This window comes from Melopsittacus undulatus, chromosome 8 (genome assembly GCF_012275295.1).
Source record: "Melopsittacus undulatus isolate bMelUnd1 chromosome 8, bMelUnd1.mat.Z, whole genome shotgun sequence".
NCBI lineage: Eukaryota > Metazoa > Chordata > Aves > Psittaciformes > Psittaculidae > Melopsittacus > Melopsittacus undulatus.
Genome location: NC_047534.1, coordinates 43,816,571 through 43,837,793, shown reverse-complemented (window position 1 = coordinate 43,837,793; position 21,223 = coordinate 43,816,571). Strand labels below are relative to the sequence as shown.

The 21,223-nt window shown below is 35.9% G+C and overlaps 1 protein-coding gene across 1 annotated transcript in view; it reads left to right on the top strand.

The window, feature by feature from the left end:
- Positions 1–21,223, top strand: part of XIRP2 (xin actin binding repeat containing 2) — a 40,482-nt gene that overhangs the window by 8,749 nt on the left and 10,510 nt on the right. The window contains 4 exon segments of the mRNA XM_005155208.2: positions 10,577–10,718; positions 11,977–11,994; positions 15,427–15,584; positions 18,089–18,214. Of these exon segments, the coding sequence (XP_005155265.2) occupies positions 10,577–10,718; positions 11,977–11,994; positions 15,427–15,584; positions 18,089–18,214 (444 nt within the window).

Here is a 21,223-nt window from a genome sequence, read left to right as displayed (position 1 = left end):
AAACAACAATTCTGTTATTCTCTGATAGTATCTAGTGGAAAGAGAAATAAACTCACAATGCTTTCTGAAGTAGTTGTCATGAGGCTAAAATAAATGGGTCCAAAGTAAACATACTTGGGAGTTTCATGCTACTGTTCTGAATCTCAAGGAAAACAGATGAATTCTTGGGTTTTCAGAGAAGTATAGCATAGAATACTTTCCACCTTTATCTGTCCAAGACACAGGTAGAGTACCAGTATATTGGTAGATGCCAATATAGGCCATTGAAGTACAGGAGGTACAAACGATCTGCTAAGTACAGCTGTCTTAATAGAAGACCTTTAGGGTCTTCAGAAGATCCTTCAGGGATCCTTTTCACAGACAAGATCTCTTATGTGCATTTATGTTTGCCTCCTTTAGCTCAGCATCCTCTCCTTTTATCAGCTGTACTTTTTGCTCTGCTGTCTCTTTAAAAAAATGTTTGGTAAAGACAGGATCCTTTTTATATGTTTGCTGCCTAGATTTAAAGGAACATGGCATGTTGTCTTAAAGCTGAGCAAAATCTAGGAATTCAGCAAATAGGAAAGAAAAATTAAAACAAAATACCACTGCCATATTTTAACCTAGCTTGTTTTTTCTCTCTTCTGTCTCATGGCGCAATGATACATTTGTTTCAAATGTAAGACTTTGATTAATAAAATTCGAATAGTAGGTGTTACCCAGGATTAGGCAGTTTGTGAACTCTGTATACACAGGAGAGTTCAAGCAATGCACTGTCTTTTTCTCTGAAGCTCTTTATATGAATGTTTGTCACAGATAATAAATATCATTGCTGGACTATGGGTACCAGAAGGATCTTGTAATATCAGTTTTGAGAATCTCCCTATTTATGCCCACTGTCTCAGGGTCTCCATCATTCACCATAATTTATAAATCATCTTGAATTCTCTGTAGCTATATCTCTTGCATAATAGCCTCTTTATACACTCATTGTTAATCTTCCATTGGAGAGTATGTTTCATTTTCTCTTATTTCTCATTTTCAAACATCAGCCCAGTATGTGACCAAAAAAAATGCTATTTCTTAAAAATACAGAATGCTGATAATACTCAATTTTACTATCTTTTATAGGTAGTAATATTGGGGGGGACTAATTTAAAAACATGTAATGAATATGGCAAAAAAAAGCCTTTAAGATAATTAGTCAAGTCCATACAAGCATTGAAAAAAAAAAAAAGAAGATAAAGGCAGTGAGGTGAACACTGCAGACTTCACAAAAAGTTCCCAGCATGTATATTTCTAGTGCTGTGCAGAGCAAATGACTCAGAAGATTAATTTGATGTGCTCTGTATTATTACTGAACAAATGAGAAAATATGGGTGCTTGAACACATATTGCTTACTGTAGTTTTGGAAGCAATATCAGAGAGTACACCATATGTTCAAGTTTTTTAAATTAGTATATGTTTAAAGGAAATAAACTCATTTAAGACCTTAAAATATGTCAACTAATCAGAGCTCTTACTAAGGCAGAGATCGTCTTCAGTTAGGCTAAGCCGTTTTGCTCTTGACTACAATAGAGTGATCTGTCTGAGTTTCATGAAGAACAGAAGGAAAATGCTGCTTCTGTCCTGCTTCTAGAAGCGCTATTAGTGGACTCCGGGAGCCAGCATCCTCAATATTACTGGAAAACTATCAAATCTTAGAAACCTGACAATACTTTGGAAGGAAACAAAGTGGAGGGTCAAGTGAGAAGATTGTTGTATTTGAGTGTGTGCAGCTAAACCAGAGTGCTTACTAAGACCTAGATAAATATTAGTCATTTTGAAGGTAATTTGCTTCCCCTCTCTGCTAATGATTTTGTTTCTGCTTTGTTATTTTTGTTTTCTGTTCCACATCCCAACATTCTTCTAATAATTTCCAGCTATTGGAAATAATTACAAAAGTTATGAAATTGCAAATGACTGTGGAAGATGATAACAAAAAGAATGTAAATGTCTGCAGCAAGAGGAGACACAAAATAATCATGTTATAAAACAATTCTTTCAAAATCATTATTTTGTTTTTCTTAAAGGTAGACGTACACTGAGATATGTTAAGAACCTTAAAAGGTCTAAACTGATATACCTCTGAATCCAAGTAAATTTCAGCAACAGAGTGTGCAAAGAAAAGCATATATTGTCAGTGAATTTACAAGAAACAAACAAAAAACCCGAAGATACTCAGGCTTTCATGAAACCCCAAATAAAGAATACATTTTTTCTCTCCAATACCTGCAATTAACAGTGGCACTGTTAAGTATTAAATAATTGTTCTTAAATTTCCACTGTAAAGGTGAAAAATCTGAGATACACAAAATTACATCTCTAAATGCACATTCTAAGAGGGGGGAAAAAAGATAATAAAGAACAAAAGCATAAACTTAGAGCTGACATTGGAATTTAGTATACAGAAGTATTCTTTTTACAATTGCAATGCAAAAAAGATACTGAGTTTATTGTAGAAGCTTTAAATAAAACTTTATTGTTCTAAAACAGAATGGGATTATTTACGGAAATGTTGGGGTTTTTAATTCCGTGGTAAAACTTTTCTCTAATTACTTTGGAATTGTTATATAAATAGAAAGGACAAGTTCTTGTGTTTGACTGGAGTGTTTGAAATATGTATGTAAATAAAAAGTGAAAAAAAAACCAAGAGTAGATCAAAAAGGAAAGCTACTGTTTAAGTATCCATAAACTATCGCTATGCTTTGCATCTTAATTCGTGCCTCCTATGTGGTAAGATAGCATTCTATGCTGCCACAGGTCATGATTTTGGAAAAAGAACTCCAACATTAGCTGTAGTTACTAATCACACCGGTTTAGAAACCAGTTTCCATGACTTGAACCAAGCCTGAAAACTGTCGCCTGTGAATGCTGGCTACAAAGCTATGCTGCCTGTACCCTCTCCAGTCTTTGTTGCAGTTCCTTCTAAAATATTTCGTATTAAACACAGCTGTATCATATCCGGACTCCTTATTCTGCATGTTTTGTTGGTAATGTACTGCCAGTGATTTATATAGACATCTAGTAGCAACTTAGTATAAATTCTGCTTGATTTGTATGTGATTCTATTTCAAATTGCTTTAAAAAGCTGTAGCAAGATTTACTTCGACCAAGACATTTTTATACCAGAGTTTTCATAAATTTTATCCTGATTTATTATTTACAGATATTGTAGCTGGCCTACTTTAACGATGTTACTCAATCACTGTAGTATCACATGCTTGAAAAAATGCTCATTAAAACACACTTGGTCACTGTAGCCTCCGTTTCCTTAAGTGCTTTTAAAACACACCACTATTTTTCCTACAAAATTGCCAGTAGAGATGGACCATTGCACAGTATTGGTTTAGGAAGAAGAGTTTCTGTGGTTGTTTTATGTCCTATAGTTGTCTATTTAATCCACTGGCCAGTTGTCAGTTTAGCACAGATATTCATTATCATACTTTGAAAACTGCTATAACATTTCAAATCAATATCATACAATGAGCTAATGTAACTAACTGATAGTCTTTCCATAGGACAGAATCTGAACAGCTCAATAATTTGATGTATGTCAAATGCTGTTAACAGCTAAAAGAATTTCCCTTTCTAGTACAAAGATTAAATTGTTGTTTCTCCAGTAGTAAGACTAGGGACCCTGTATCAATTTTGCTGTGGTGATAAACAGCAAATCAGCATGACTTTTGCTAAGTAAGAATGAAATCTGTAGGTATTTCAAAGCAGAATTTAGCTCCTCAATGTTTCTTAATGTAGAGCCCCCATTACGACATGGTGTTGTGGTTTAACCCCATTCAGCAACTAAGCTCCATACAGTCCTCCCTCCCCTCAGTGGGAGGGAGGATGAAAGTGAGAAAATTCATAGGTTGAGGTAAAGACAGTTTAACAGGTAAAGCAAAAGCCATGTGTACCAGCAAAGCAAAACAAGGAATTCATTCACTATTCCCCACGGTTAGGCAGATGTTCACCTACAAAGCATGGAATACCCCTTGAGTCAGTTGGGGTCAACTGTCCCAGCTGTGTCCCTTCCCAAGTTCTTGTTCACCCCCAGCCTGCTCACTGGTGGCATAGGGTGAGGAGCAGACAAGGCCTGGACTCTGTGGAAGCACTGCTCAGCAATAACTAAAACATCCCCACATTATCAGCAATATGTGTTTTCAGCACAAATCCAAAACATAGCCCCATACTAGCTACTATGAAGAAAATTAACTACCCCAGCCAAAACCAGCACAGATGGCAATTCTGCAAATAGATCTTCCATTTCCCCAGGTTGACAACAAGCTCGTTTCAGGGCCTCTGTTCCATGTTTACAGCAAAGTTATTTTATACCCTCCCTCCAAATGAAAATACTGTCTTACTTTAATATTGTCTGTAACAGCTGAAAGGGATAAGCATCTCAGGAGCTGGTCTGGGTATAAAATTAATGAGAGGGTTCCAGGCAGTCATAGGAGGTTTTTTAAAGCCTCTTGAGAAATTCTGTCTTAGTGAAGTGGTGCATTGCAGAGAATCAACTGAGAATCATGGCTTTGTCTCAACAGTTTACTTACTGGCTTCATAGAGCTTATACAGCAGGTGTTATTAGCAATCCTCTGTAACAGTCACTTTTGGAGGTTTGTCATCAATCTTAATGCCATTGGCATTCCAGCAGATGGTAGACATGATTCCATGCACTCCCTGCTTCTAAATTGCACCAGAATGGATTTTTGTCATATTTTAATTAGAAATGAGAACTATATCAAAACCAGACTTGTCTCATGCTGGATTTCCAAAGGTTTTCTCTCCAGGCAGGCCAGAATTTTATCTTTTACTTTTTTATATTTCACTGTTATCAAGTGATTCACAGGAGATATTATCAGCTCTCTCAGCCCTAGAATTAACCTCAAATCATTCCTGTGTACTCCCCAGCTAAGCAGTCTCTTGTTTTAAATTGGAATTTGAGAAGCCAGCTTTTTGCAGGCAATAGAAAATGTTAGGAGCCCGTCCAGCAAAGCTCTTAGACGTTAAGTATAACTTGAATTGCGATTGAGAGCAATTATTTAAACAGCAACCCTCAAGTATTTTAAGCTACAAACACAATAGAATGCATTGATGGATTGAGATTTTATGTAACTATTTTTAAAGCAACAGATTTGATTTCTAAACACTTATCCTACTGCTCAACTCATTCCCTAAATCACCATTCACTTATGGATCTATTATTTTCCTTTCACCTTATGCTTTTACCCTTCTTGTTTGGGTCTACTCCTACTCCTCTGTTGTTTCTTACACATGCATTCTTTTTGTGGAGGCTATATATAAAAATGAAAGTCTGGTGGTAGCTAGCTTTCCTTTAGGTAGCACATGTAGCAAAAGTAGGTACAACATGATGGGATGGGGATAAGTGCATTTTTTTAAATACATTTGAAGATGTCCTTTAAAAAAGATTAAATACTTGGAGCATTAATAGTAGCTTTTGGCAGTCTATTTAATATACTGACTGTAAATTCCTCTTCCTATCCAGGTAGTTCAGTGTATGCAGAAAAGGTAGTAGTAACTTGGTAAACAGTTTTCCTCTATTTAAAACTTCATGTGTTCTGGCTTACTGACTTTCAGATTAGTGCAGGACTGGATAGCAAGTGGAAAATCCACTATCTAAAAGAAGCACAGTCACTCAGTATGCCACTGAAATTGGAATCTTTATCATAGGCATTTCTATAAGTAATCACAGTGTATTCCTTGAAATTTGGCACTTCAGTGCTTTATTCTTTTCGTTGTCTACAGTATGAGATCAGAACATATAAATAGCTCCTTGTGTCACCTGTTTCTGAGAAGTCTATTCAAAAATGGCATATATCAGAGCCAGTACGTAAAGCTGAAGTAATCACAATAGCAAGTTCTTTACATATAGGCAGATTGCAGCAAATTATGTCCAACAAAAAGAAATGGAATAAATGCTGTTAAGCAGGGTGCTCCACACAACAGTCCATGTCTCAGTTCAGTAATTGCCCCAACAAGAACTCACATAGGGTTACAAAAGCTTGACATGAATTGAACCCTGCATTAATCAGAAGGAAAAAATAATTATTCTTGTTTTAGTTTTCATTTGGCAACTTCTGCAAGTGTTGCATACATTAGCCTCTAATTAAGCACCTCTTGGCACTACCTCAGTGCTTTTTCGATAAGTGGCATTTATGTTAATTCTATCCTTATTAAGCAGATGTCTTTGCCATTCGCTGTCATTAGTTTGTCTGGATAGATACCCCAATAAAACAGTATGCAAATTAAATTTATCCTGACTAAAAGGAGTTTATGGTAATCATAACGCCTTCCAATGACTTTTTCACAGTAGGAAATAGCATCTTCAGAGATTAAATCCGAGCTCTAGCATTACAACTGGTGCAATAGTGCAAGAAAATAATCCTTCAGGAGCCCCACTAAGACAGGGATACTATTTGCAAAATGGGGCTGGGGCAGTTGGAGACTGTCACGTGGGGGACCCTGTGATAATGCAAAAGGCAGGAACAGAAGAACACATATGGACATAGAATTGGCTTGTTTAAAGGAAGAAGTTCTGGACAGTGATAAACACAGAGTTCCTCTGCCCCAGATTATAATCACTGTCAAAACAGCACCATCCTTACAGGGACCATTAAATGGACCATTCACTTACACAGTGATTCACCATATCAAGGATTTAAACAATATGGATTACTGTGGAAAGTTATGGTAAAAGATAATGAATTTATGGAGAATTTATTTAGAAAGAACTGAAAGAGAATTAATCTATTTAAAATTACAGATCCACTGCAATGTGGGAAATGTATTAGCAGTCCCCAAAAATGTCTGTATAATTATAAACTGTTATTCTTTTTTGGGTACATTATTACAGGCAGTAGTACAAAGAAATCAAAGGACAAATTAACAAAGAAGTTTGGAACAATAAACACCAGTCTCAATCTACTTAATAGGAAGCTACAGTAAATTGCATTCAGTCACCTATAAAGAAATTTATCACACAACCAGGTTGACAAATTAATATCAAGGCATAAAATCTGAAAGGAGCATTCCTAGAATTACTAATTGACACTGTTTACCAAAATCTCCAAATCATAAACATACCAAATAAAAACCCCACTGCAGCCTTGAAAAAGGAAATAATGCTTACTGCAAAACAAAACCAGAGATTTAGACAAGTTTGCAGGTGGAAAAATCAAACACTAAAGACAACAAACAGTAATATCTTATGTCTAAGCAATTTGTTAGTATTATTCCAGATTTCCAGTTTTGACACATGCTTTTCTGAACACAGAAAAATAAACTGAATGAAAATACCTTCTGCCCTAGTGGCAAACATCTCAGAAATCTGCCCATAAAATAATTTACATGAAAATCTCTTAAGTAGGGCAAATATCCCTGTAATTTATATTAAAAATTGACAAAAATAAGATTCTTTTTAAAATTCCTACTAAAAAATACTCCCACGATAGTAACACAAATTTTCTAGTTCATGGAATTGCTACTGCAGAGGTAAACATTAAAAAAATACAGAAACAGTCTGCAAGTTAATAAAATTAATAGGGGTAAGAAAAATGCAAATCAAACTCATATAGGTCCCTGGCCTGCAAGAATAAGAAACAGTAAATTCTGAAGTTTTTTAGCTGATACTGGTAACTGCAGGAAAACATGGCAGGAATAAAAAAACAAAACAAAACAAAAAACAAAACAAATCTAAATGAGTTCTTTTTTGAAGATGCCAACAGTAGCTGAAAACCCAGTACAATTTGAGTATTCCATTTTGTTCTAATACTGCAGAAGTTAGATCATCATTAAAGTGATGTTTGGTGTTGACTACTGAAAGCCACACAATGCTGGGGCAACATGATCCTGAAGCTGTTATGTATGCCAGGTACAGGCTGGTTGCAGAACTGGAGGAGACGGACATGATCAGGCTGACCTAACAAATGCTCAGTTGCATTTTTTTTATTTCTCCTCTCCCTCCTGCATCCTTCATTTCTCCCCTGCTTGGGCCATTTCTGCATCACAGATTGTCCATACCAGATTTCAGACATAATGGTCTGTTTTAAATAAAAATTTCATAATTAATACTGGGCTGCAATTGTAACTGATAGCCAACTCTGAAAAAGGTTACAAAATGAACAGCGGTTTGAAGCCATAGCCCTTCCCATACAAAATGCTCTATTCATTTCAGCCACCTGCTGCCTCCTGATACACTTGGCATGTATCTCATTCCTCTCAACATACCTATGTTCTGGCCAAACTCTCTATCCTACCTGTGCTGCAACTGCCCACCTGCACTGTCATGCCTGCACTGTAACCCAGCCTGGTCACAGAGCTTATCTTACTGGCACTGTGCCACCCTGTCATTTCTAAGTAGCATTACAGCCCAAAAGCATCCAGCAGGCTAGTGAGGAAGGGTACAAGGAAGTCTCATGGAGCAGAAGGACAGCTGCTTTCCTCACTCCAGAAATCTTTCTTTTGCTATTATTACCCTGCAAAAATACTTTCCATAATAGCAAAGTAAAATGTGCTTCTAACTATAAAAGCAATTAGAGAATAATTCAGTTAGATTCACACCAATTATCTCCTGTAAACATGATAAAAGTCAACAAACCCCACAGTATTGGTTAAGATCCCTTATATCACCTATAAATGTAACCATGTTTAGGTTTTCCAGTGTGTTGAATGTACCTCCTGGCCTATCTGCTAAAATTACCCACTGTATTCAAGATTACCTTTCAAGTTCAATTCGATATAAGCAGTAGCAGCAGTGCTCTTTTCAGTGAGGGGAGGAGGAGGGAGGAAAGACTGATGTGACATACATAACTGATGATTGGTGATACCACAGATACTTTTGCTGAAAAAATTGGGTTTACAATACCCATGGTAATAAAATATCTTCAGTCTCTATGGTCTAATCAGTCATTTGTTTCAGTGCTGACATATCATGCAAAAATCTTTTGGCTAATCTCAAGCAAAAGCTACCATAACTCACAGAAGAAGACAGATTGTTATAAAATTATGAGTTTCCACAAGACATAACCTATTGTACATGCACAGGAAGGAATATTTTTGCAAAGAATGGCTACAGGTCAAGAAATAAAGTACAGTACATGTTTAAGATAAAAGCTGTCAGCACCTGTGAGAAAAGCAGAAATTTATTAAAGACGGGTGAAGCACAGTTGTCCTGGATTGCTAATGATGCATGCATTTTAAAAGTACATTTTCAATGTTTGTTCACTGTTACTTTCAAAAAATTCAAGGTGAATGTATTAATTGATTATATGCTATGGTGAAAATGGCTTCTACAATTCATTGTAAGAGTTCTATTTGAGGATTCATTAAGTTGGATGGCATTAATATTTTTTATTGTTATTTTTAAACAGTTACTGGAAAACATTGTCCAAAGCAAGACAATAAATTCAGAAGTCAAATTTTGTTGTCTCTTACACACCATGTGTAATATCCACATCCAAAATCATCTAGGAGTTAGTTCAGTAAAATTATATACAAAGGTAGCATTAAATTAGTATACAATAATAAAGCTGTCTGCAAACAATAAAAAGGAATTAGGCTAATGAAGGCAGTACATTTTGAAAACCTCTGCCATTTAAGCAATAAAGGGCTCTGGGAAATAAGTTCCACAAAATCTTGTTGGAGAGATTAATGTAGTCACAAGACCAACCACTTACCCACCCATTTTTGTCATCATACCTCTCTTACAGGGACAGCAGATGTGGATCTGCTGGGAACCTTCCTTACCACCCTTGGTGGGGGGAAGTATATTTTTGCTACTCCAGCTGTTTATTTACCTAATTTAAGAGCAAGCCTTTACAGCTGTTGTGTCCAAGTCCATACTGAGTAGTGCTTTGCACGGAAGGATGGAGAAGCATCCCAGAAACACCAGCTTTAATGCATTAAAGTCTTGCTTAGCAATAATTTACTCATTTTCTCTTGAAGGGCTGAGGCAATATGAGATAGGGCTGAGGCAATATGAGATACTAATGATACCCTGTAAACTCTCTAGGAACACTAACCTGCTATTCTGATAAGCTAAATTCAGTCAGTAGGTAACATTAGTATTGAAAATCAAATTTCTGAAACACAAATATCCACACACAACGTTTCTCAAGCAATCATTTGTTGGTTTTATGTAGTCTTACATACCAGTAAATGAAATTAACAAAATTCCCTCTGTGAACTTTTCTATGTACAAACAGTGTTTAAACAAGCAACTGCTGTCTTTTATTGTGATCCTTACAATTACCTCCACCCCTTTCTTGTGGAAGAAAGCATGTACAAGAAACAGCAAGAGTTTGGAAATACTTGGAAGTATTTTCCAAGCATCACTGTCTGTTGAGTGATAAGCCAGGCAGCACACATGAATCTGCAACCTGCAGCGCTACAGAAACTTACCTTATGGCATTCTGGAAAATGTCTTCCCAGAAATAGCACCCCCTTCTAATCTGCTGCCTCTTCATCCTCTCTCCTCTCCCCAAAACCCACACCTGTTTCTTACCAATAGCTTTTAACATGCATCCTCTTGATGTTTTCTAACAGGAAGCAGAAAATGAAAGAAGTTCACATTCACTAACATCAAAGAGTCAGCCTGGGAGCCATTCCACCAGTACTCCAAAGGAGTCTAGCGTGAAAAGAGGGAGAGCAATCTTTGAAAAGATGTCATCAGAAAATGGCCTCAGCAACAGCTCTGAAGGTTAGTTAGCATTGCCATGTTGATCTGATGTCTCACATTAAGGCAATGGTCTTTAAACCTTTCTGATGTTGCACCCCTATAATCAAAACATTTTTGAGCATATGTGTATATGTATTTATTCACAAATTCTACTAATACATTATGGCGACATACACATAAAGAGATATCCAAGATATTAAATAGGGAGGATGGATGAAATTAACAAAAATCCATTCAAGAATGTTTATTTACAAAAAAATGTTCTTCCCAATGGATTGTCTTGCACAGCACCTGGCTTGATATATCCTAGTTTGGAGACTCCTGCTTGACAGTATCAGAGTGTCTACATCTATTTTGGTTTGTTTAACAGAGAAAGAACACGGATGATACAGATTTCTGACAGAAAACCACTTCTCGACTTGCGAGCATCTAGGACTTAACTTTATGTAAAACAATAGATCACCCAAATAAATAGCATAAAGAGACTTGTCCACCTCGCCAATAAAATTAATAAGCCTTCTACACAGTATCAACCACTATGAGTCCACTCATTTTTAAAATGAAGTGTTTAGCCTGCATATTTAGGAATTCCAGACTCCATCAGATCAAACGGAAATTACAGTGCACAAGACCCTCTTTAGCTAATGCTCCTACATTTTTTTATGCTCATTGTTCATATTAAATGCATGATCTTTTATAGGTTTAACTTTCAGCCATCGATTATCTTTTCCTCCTTTTTTTTTCTTACCAAATTAAAAAGATTCTTCTTGGAAGGGTGATTATATATCATAATCATATCAGACTATAACCTTCTCTTCCATCAACTAGATTCATCTGTCATTCTTCATGTGGGAGTATTCTTCTGTGGCTCTTCTCTACATCTTCTCAAGTCTTTCAGACACCTTTTTTATAATATAGCTTTAAGATATTTTTTGTTTTGCATCTCCTTTTGGGCTCTCCTTTCAAAGCCCTCCTTTTTCCTCTCTAACAGGAGAACAGAATCCTCCATTCCACACTCACTTTACCTCTGAGTCTAAATTGGGCACAGTATGTTTCAGAAGCATGTTTTTGTCCACGAGGAATAACAAAGAATATAACTATGTAAAAATGCACAGTCAACAATTCATGCCTCTTACAAATGAAGCTTTTTCTAAAAAAGTGACAGACCCATAGGGGATAATGTTTTTTGATGCTCCTGTGAGAGCTATAATACCCCATTTTGCATTCAGAGACTCTTATGAGAAGTAAATTCCCTATGGACTCATTTGACTGTTTGAAAGCACTGGTGAAAACTCTTAAACTTCTAATAGCTGAACTTAGGCATTGAAATTTGCAACTCTGCACTTGAATAAATATTCAGATCCTGAAAAATATAAGATAATGCTGATCCTCAGATTATTTCCCCCATCACCATGAGATCTGAGTTTTCTATAACCAGTGATAATGTATGTCAGCTTGCTTCAATTTTTCAGCAAGAAACACTAAAGTGCTATGGAACTTTTTAGCTAAATGTTTCAGTTATGACGAAAATCTCATTTTCTTCGAAGAGGTATCAAGCAACATTCACAGCAAGCTCTATGACTGAGTACCTGTAATTTGTATTTCTCCCCTGAAAAGCAGTAAGGCAATACTCATACTGCTGTTCAATCTATCCTGAAAACCTAGAAAAATTAGGACAAACCCATAAGGAATAACTAGTGTAGTCATATCATTAGAAAAATACGGCAGAATGACAGGATTTGCCAGTCCTATCATGCACAGATTTGTCAAGCTCCATTTACTTTATAGAACTGATGGAACTTACCGTTAATAAAAGAATTATTCTCTGAAATAGACTATTACATGAGTCCCACATGTCAAACACAAACAGTTTTTTGTTGGCATACCTCACTTTGGTAAACATAAGGCTCTTCTTACAGATGCTTTCATCAAAAGCACACATTTATCTCTGAACAAATCCAAAGATGTTACACCTTTAAATGCACTTGAATGAGCAAAAGTGTAGAGCAAAAGAAGCAAAACGAATGAGCAAAAGTTTAGATCATATAATCTCTCATATCAGCACAGAGTTTCACATTATGTTATAAACCAACTAGCTTCTAAAGAGAGGGCATTTCCAGTTTTAAAGGTAGCAAGAGAATAGTTTCCATTACCTTCACTCCCCAGGTGGCTAATAATATGTATCTATTAAAATGTTTTTTAAAACAGTCCATTAAATTCATTGGCCCCAAATCAGCAAGGAATTAAATCACATCTCTAGCTTTAAGCACAAGTATTCCTATTGCACTTAATGAGACTATTCACATGCTTATGATGAGATAGAATCCAACAATCCCTTCTTGAATCAGAATAATACCAGGAAAGTTTTTTAAATCCTAAATATTCCTGAGAATTAAAGCAACCTTGAACATCTAAACAGCTAAACAGCTTTACAGTGAACAGGCAGAAAGACCAGATATGCCTTGGAATTCTTCCCTCTTTGGTGAGGTACTCCTTCCCTGGCACTCTGGTCTGTCCCCGGTGAACAGATAGCTTTTTGGAAAGTCTCCTCTGTTGGCTGCATTTCATAATGTTAAAGGGAAAGAGTAGGTATTTCAAAAGAAAAAGGCAATTTGTTTATCTGTATCTTTTGTGTTCTCACTTACTGCCTTAGTATAACACCACAATACTCAAAAGTGAAACAACTTACCCAAGAAGAAAAGTGATTGACCAAGCACATGTTTTTGCAATGCATATTATGATATGTATTACTATTAGGCTTCCAGAACAAGGAGTTGGCCCTTGAAAATGCCATACAAACTTCAGGCCCTAAAACTAGTCACCAAGTTCCAAGCTATACCCATGGGGATAAATCAAAATCAGTCCTGGCTCTTTGCTTGCTCCAGGAAAGGACCCAATGGAGCTGGTCTCCACTGAGTGGTATATTCCAGGAAACTAGGAAATGTGTCTTTAAAAAAAAATATTAACAAACAAAAAATTCCTAGGAGAGGATTTTGAACATTTTTTTACTTTCTGTAAATGGTGTGAGTTTGTACTGAATGGTAGAAAAGGTAAGCACACTAGTATGTCCTCGGTGGTTTATATGCACATTATGAGATAGCCACACTATACAAAGAGAAGCTACTAATTTCCTAGCTAAATCATGGCAAGGAGGTTGATTTGCTGAATCTAATAAGTGTGGGAATGATCAGAAAGATGAAAAACAATAGATTACTTATGAAAAGTAAATATATATATATATGTCATTTCAAAAGAAAAAAGAAAAGGCAGCCAAAAAAAGTCATGCACTTCAACAAAGTGACAGGGCACATTCAGGAAGAGAAGGTGTCAGCAGCGCCAAAATATATAAGAATACAAGTAAACTGCCAATGGCTAGCAGAAAGACACACATCTGAAGTTTGCTCTCTGACTTTCCTGTTTGTAAATGGATTTTAAGGTTTTAGTTTGGGTACCTAGTGGTTTGAATTAAACACATAGAACAGGAGGATGTGTTTACACTGCTTCTTGCTTCCCCCTTATCTCCTTTAACTCAGTAATTTCCTCAACTTTGAGAAATCCCAACATATGTATCATGCTTGTGGGGGGACAGGATGGGTTTTTTAAGATAATTTTGTTCAGCTACAGACTGTTACTGTAATTTCAGAAAACACAATCAAAAAAAACAAAACAAACAAAAAAAAAAACCAAAAAACCAAAACCCCAAAATATCAATGCAGGTTGCAACAGATTTATTCTGGCCTATTACAAAAGGACAAGGAGAAATGTAGATGAACTTAGGGAAGATTAGGGTGCTCTGATATCTGCAGCACAAGCACAAGGATTAAAAAATTATATTCTGGGGGCTTTACTAAAAATATACCTTCTTGAAGTCCTAAAATTCTCTTTCCTCCCAAAACAGGGAGTGTACTGGTTACAGAAGTCCAGTGTCATGCAATCCAATTTTGCATGCACAGCAGAAGAACTTCCAGCCTGTGGGATTATATGAAATCTTTTCTGCCTCTTATCACAAAGAGGAGGGATGCTCAAAACATACTTTTCTTCTTTGAAACAAGAAGGCAGGATATCTTTATACTAAATTTCAGGCACTTTTCTGAGTATATGGAATTCTTCAAATACAGTCATATGACTGTAGATAGCAGCACAAAAAACTTCCTAGTGCTAGTAACTCAGTGCTGCTCTTTCAGGAGTACTCTGAAGGGTTTTCTCCAAATTCATTGTGGCTGAATTGCAGATGCTAATAGATAATTCAATAACATTCCTAAGTTGAAATAAGGTTAAAAAGTAGGTAGTAATTTAGATAATTTTCAATACAGTTTTAGTAGTACTAAACTAATGAAAACATACTCTAAGGCAGTATCAGCAAACAACTGAATTCTGTGGATTCTCTTTTATGCAAATGAATACTAAAATGTACACAGCTAATTAGAACATAATATATACAGTTATAACAGGTTATTTATAGAACTTACAGTCTTTTTTAGTATAAAATAATGCAAATGTAACACTATACTTTGTTATTTCCTCAAGAAATTTGCCTCAGTTTCAAAATCCTCACTGCATTATGTTTTCCTGTACTCAGTAAGTTCTAAACTGAAAATAAGATAGAGTTTCTAAAAATTTTAGAATACTTCACCTTTCTACTAGTGCCTTTCTTTGAAGAATTGGAAAGAATGTACCGCTTTCCTTAAAAAAATATTATGTCTGTTTCTATTTACAGTGGGTTCTCACAAACGTGTAAGAGGACTATTTAAGGAGAGTGCTTCCAGGGCTGATAACGCACTGCTGGATGTCCAGGAAACTGTCTCCTTGAAAGAAAGAATGGCTATGTACAAGGCTGCTGTGTTTGAGATAGGGGGTAGCAACTCCTTTGCTCATGTAAGATATCATCATTCCTTATCTTCTTAAGTGTGTTTGCTTTGCATAGTGATATACCCTGCACTCTTTATACAAGCTGTTGGGGATCAAAATTTAAAACCTAAATTACCAAACAAATCAGCTCAGCACATGCATTGATGTGTCAGTTTCTGTCCCCACTGAACAAGATTTTTCATGATATACATGTTTGGTCATTTGGAAAATTCCCTTTAATACCTTGGAATAACTGTTCTTTTTATTCCACTGTTGTATAAACTGAATTGACCAGGACCATAGGCTTGTGATAGATTATGAACACAGTTATTCTTTCAGCTTATAACAGCAAAACCCAGCAGTTTCTGCATTACTAAAAATATAACCAAATAACAAAACCATATTCAAAAGCACATTAAGTTTAGCCCTCTTGCTGTTCAAACTAAAGAATTCAAAATTGCTGCATTTTGAAATAGCAGGCGTATGAGATAAGGCATATGAGAAAGTATTGCTTTATAATAAATTAACATAAAATTGGCATTATCTGAAAAAATATTTATAAAAATAATCTTTAATGTGTCTTAGTCATCTCTCTACGTATCTGTCAATAGGAATTAAGTATTTTATAGCAAAATTTAATATTAATACCAAGTAGAACATAAAGTATTTGGCTAACAGAATTTATAATCTAGCAAAATAGAGCAAGACCACTGCACATTTGATTATCAGTCAGAAATGTCTGAAAAGCAGGCCTTCAGATCTCAGTCAGGAAAATCTGCCTCAGTTTTGCAGAAATACTAAGGAACAAAAGTTGTATTTTTACCATATCTTAAAACATAGAAGTTACAGACCAATCCCCTTGTACCAGAAAATGGCGGCCTGCTACAATGTTAGAATGACAATAGTCTTTATTTATGCTAAATTTTCTGCATATGGAAAAAACAACCTTTTCTTACTATAAGATAAGGCAGAGCAATTTCTGTAAATCAGAGAGCATAACCAGCAAAAGAAGGACTTTAGCTCAGCTCTCATCAGCTGACATCCTTATCAGTACACAAAAAAAAAAAAAAATCCACTATAGGATTCCCAAGCTTACCTGCTCTTTGGTACTTGAGAGCAGTGATCTGCAGCACCTGAAGGGACCTTCTGGGCTCTTATATAGCTCAAAGCTACATGGTGAACACAGCCACCGGTCACAACCAGTCAGAGTCCAGGTGTTTTCCAATCACCCAATCCGTGCCTGCTGACTTCATTATTTCTTAATTGCCTGCATGTATTTGGAGTAGATTCCTTCAGTTCACCTGGCTGAGAAGAAATAGAAAAGAACTGTGTGAAACCTGAGCCAACCTAACTGTGGAACACAGGAACTACTTCGTTTGCAGTCTAGAACTCCTCCCAGTTTCTTGCTGAAATGGATGGTTGCTTGAGAAAGGAGCTATATATCTGCTCCATTAAAGGCAATTATTACATTTCCTTGAAGGACCCATAACTGCATTTAACCCTTCTAAAGTTCTCCAAAGGGCTGGCAAGGTGTGCCTGAAATGTTCATTTACTAAAATAATTACTTTTCACATTCATATATCCATGCACACATAGAACTGTGCTATTTTCATCACAGGAAAAAAAAATCTTTTTTATAATCTGCTTACTTAGTCATCAGGGATAAGCAGTAAACCTAACTTTACTTAGTAACCTTACTTACAAGACTATTTCTAACTATTGGGTGGTTTATTTTCTGCATACTGATTAATAAGCTCGAATGCTGAAAGCTTAATTTTAGTACCATCTAAGAGGTAACGCATAAGGGACACAACTAGAACAGGGAGCCTGACGATAAGAGCACTCTTGTGACCTTCAGCACTGTTAGTGAAGAAAAATCATCTCACAAAGGCCTGCTTGAAACTCTCTGCATGCTCTTCAACAATACCTATGGAAAAACAGAATTTATGATTGTCTGAGTCATTCCTACAAAGACAGAGTACTACACAGTTGAAAATACATGGCTGACCCCTAAAACTTCAGAGGAAACCACTGAGTCCTCAGACACTATTTTAGGCAAGATGAAAACGCAGTTACACCAGCAGGATCAATGTGACACAAAAACATTTAGCAGCTAATAGATCGCAAATATTATCACAAATATCAAATTAAACAGATCACAAAATTCCAAAAGAACTTCATAATTTGCAGGTGCTAATTTTTGGCTGATGAGTCAAAGTCAATCATTCAATAGTTAATGTTTACTGTATTACCATTCCTATTTTGTTGAGAACATCTGAAAAATAACTCTTATTATTGTGTCTATTCTGAATGCTAATGTTATTTTATCTGTCAATCTGTTAAGTAGGGTTAACAGATTCACGTCAGTGGAAGTTGCCTATAAGAGGCTAGAGACACAACCAAGTGTTTCCAAATTTTCCATATGAAATTTAAAAGCATTACGTAGCATACCGTTTTTAACTACTTAAAAAAAAATCAACTCATAGAAGTACATTCTTTGTGCAAATGGAAAACTTATTTTATCACTCTAGACTTCAGAGAAAACCAAGTTCTGCACTGTGCCTGGTGGCCTGGCAGCAGTGAGGAAACAATTCGAGAAAGTGCGGACGACCTCTTCACGAAAGACCTTTGCTTTGTACCAGCACAAATCTGTACAGGTAACAATAGTATTTTTAATACTGACAAATGAGGTATGCCCTGCTAGATAGTTGGAGGAAAAAAATATGATTCTTTGCTTTACTAAAGAGCCTTCATTATGAATAAGACAATTTCCTTAATGTTCATAATCATAGAATTTAGTCTTTGAGATATACTATGGGAATAGTGTATTTTTTTCTATGGAGGAATGCTCAATATAGGCAATACAAGATTTACAGCAAATAGATGAGTAAATCAGATTACTACCAAACCGGTATTTTATACTTAACCTTCTCTCTAAGCCTGTAATTCATTTTCAAGTATCATGGTGATATTTTGCATTTATTGCTCTTGATGTGATGTTAAGCCATTCTCTCTCAAAATGAGTTTCCTGCTTCCATTGAATTAAATCTAATAAGCTCCCCTAAAAAGATCAAAAATTGCTCAGAACCACCCAGATGCTACATAGAAGTAGAACAAAGCAGCAGCTAAGTGTTATTTTTGATAAAAGGTCTTTACATTGTATTACTTTGTTAGCATGTGCCATGAAAACTTGTTGTAGGAGATAATGATTTTGGACTGTGTGAAATCCTCTGTAATAAAACACATTGTACAATCTGTCCTGTGCACTCTGAAAAACAGTAATGGCACAGTAAAGTACTTTACCCTCCATTTAAGCAATATTGCTCTTCAACTTCATAGGACAGGACACACAAACATTCTGCTACAGGTTCATTTTCATGTTAAATGAGTATCATGTCTACCCATCATCTCTCATTACTTCTACATTAATACCAGTATCAACAATCTGCACAGACAACAAGAAAAGCTCCAGTTTGTAGGGTAGAAGACACAGTTCGCTGCAGAAGTATTAAAGCATTTTTTACTAAACAAAAATGTCCCGTAGTTGGGCATAATCATACTGGAGGATACTGCTTGGTAATAAGAAGTGTGATACACATACATCTCTGGTGACAGGGTCCAACCTAGCTGCCATGTATCTGGCTGAAGAAATGTAGAACCATGTATAGAAATTATGTGCCTTTTTCTCTTACTCAGAATTAAATAAGATGCATTTTCCTTTTCCTAACAGTGATGTCTACTTCTCCACCAACCCATTATGATGGTTCCATTTCTTCAACCAAGATGTGACCTCTAAGTATACTTATCCCTGTATTTGTCCTAGGTGGCTATTTGAGGAGGCAAATCATCAGCAGAAAGAGTCACATTCACAGGAAATAAAATCATTCAGATTATATGGAACAATCTTTAAATTTAGGTTAAATAACATACTGCAAGATCATAAAATCCCATTTCTATCTGACATAACTGCACTCTCATGGAAAATGGGATTATACACTTAGGTAGTTGAAAGATTACTCAAGGTCACTGAATCAATCCCAGGGCAAAACAGAGAAATCATGTAGTTTGAAGACAGGTCTCCAGATCTGGATAAATTCAAACTATTAGTCTCAGCTAAAATAAGGAAGTATTATTTTTTTAAACAGCTGGTTTTACAGCAGCTGAACATTTTACTACATATTCTGTTATTGTAGAAGGAGTGCCTAGCTTTTCATTCAAAATATTGGCATTGTATATGCAAATAACAGCTTTCTGTTTTTCTCTAGCAGCAGCTGTTACTCATAGGCCTCTTCTTTGTAAGGGAGGTTTGTTGCTTGTTAAAGGTGTAATATTACCAGTAGGATGCACTAAGCTCTCCTCCAGAATGGTGAGCAGCAAACTGGTCACAGAATTTGCCATGTCTTCATTGGGGTTTGTTTAGACTCAACCAGGGTTTGTTTAGAGACCTGGTCATTAATTTGACCACTGGCACCACGAGCACCTTTTATTGTAGGCCACCAAGCTGAGAAGAGGTCATGAGCTTCAGTGCTATTCTGCAAATGCCAGCCTGGAGTGGTTTTCTACACCACTTCAGCTAGCTAGCTGCTCAGTCTCACTATCCAGTGTCTGAAACAAGCCATTTTCCTCCACTGAGGGTCATTCCTGACAAACTTTGTAAGAGTGTTAATGTAGCAACTGCCAGTTTTCTAGCAATTGCAGAGCACAAAACTGAATAACAGGACAATGTTAGTGAATGGTGAAAACCTTACCTTTTAATGAAAACCTCCCATATAGTGTCCAAAACACCCTTAGTATATACATAGAGCTAGAGATGAAGTGCAGATAAGTGAGGTTATGAGAAATTTCTGCAAGAACCTCGCAGTACTGATGCACAGATGATACCATGTTAAAAACATAAATAGGTAAAAAAGCATAGCTTTGAGGAAGAAACAAAGATTCACACTGAGTAAACCATTCATCAGGTCAGTCATTCTATTATTACAAATTATGTAACTGAATTTTTAAGATCACAATTTACTTCTATTGCTGCCCAAAGGGAACTGCAAGCTTGTACATACTGACAACTTAGAACAGTAAATTCTAAGTTGCATTAGCCAACTTCCCACAGAGCTTATATGACAACCATAATGTACAGTTCAACTAAAAGCTGTATGTTTCAAATGTGTGCAAGTAAAAGGCTTTCTTGTTCTTGGACAAGCTTTGGGGCCATACGATCCCCTTAAACAATACATACATATATAGAATTGTATAAATGTTTTATGTACATATGCATATAAAACCCTCAAAGCTTTTTTAAATATATTTTTTTAGTAAAAGTATGTTTTTGTTGTCAGAGCAGTTGATCAAAAATACACAGAATAGTTACTGAAAATTCAAATCTGGGCACATTTTGCAATGAGAATTCTATCTAAATTATTGCAGAGCAGAGGCGCTAAAACTGATGTGTAAACCTCTAACATGTAAAATGCATGTAGCAATTACAGTTCTCTTCAGTACCAGAATCTAAATGCCTACATATAAATGTACTCTTCTAACAAAATGTATACGAACTTATTCCAGATCTACATCTTTCTTTTTTAAATAATATCATTTTAGGTTGGAATGATGACTTATCCAAATATGCAACAGGACACTATAGTCCTTTGTATTATATACCATAAAGATAT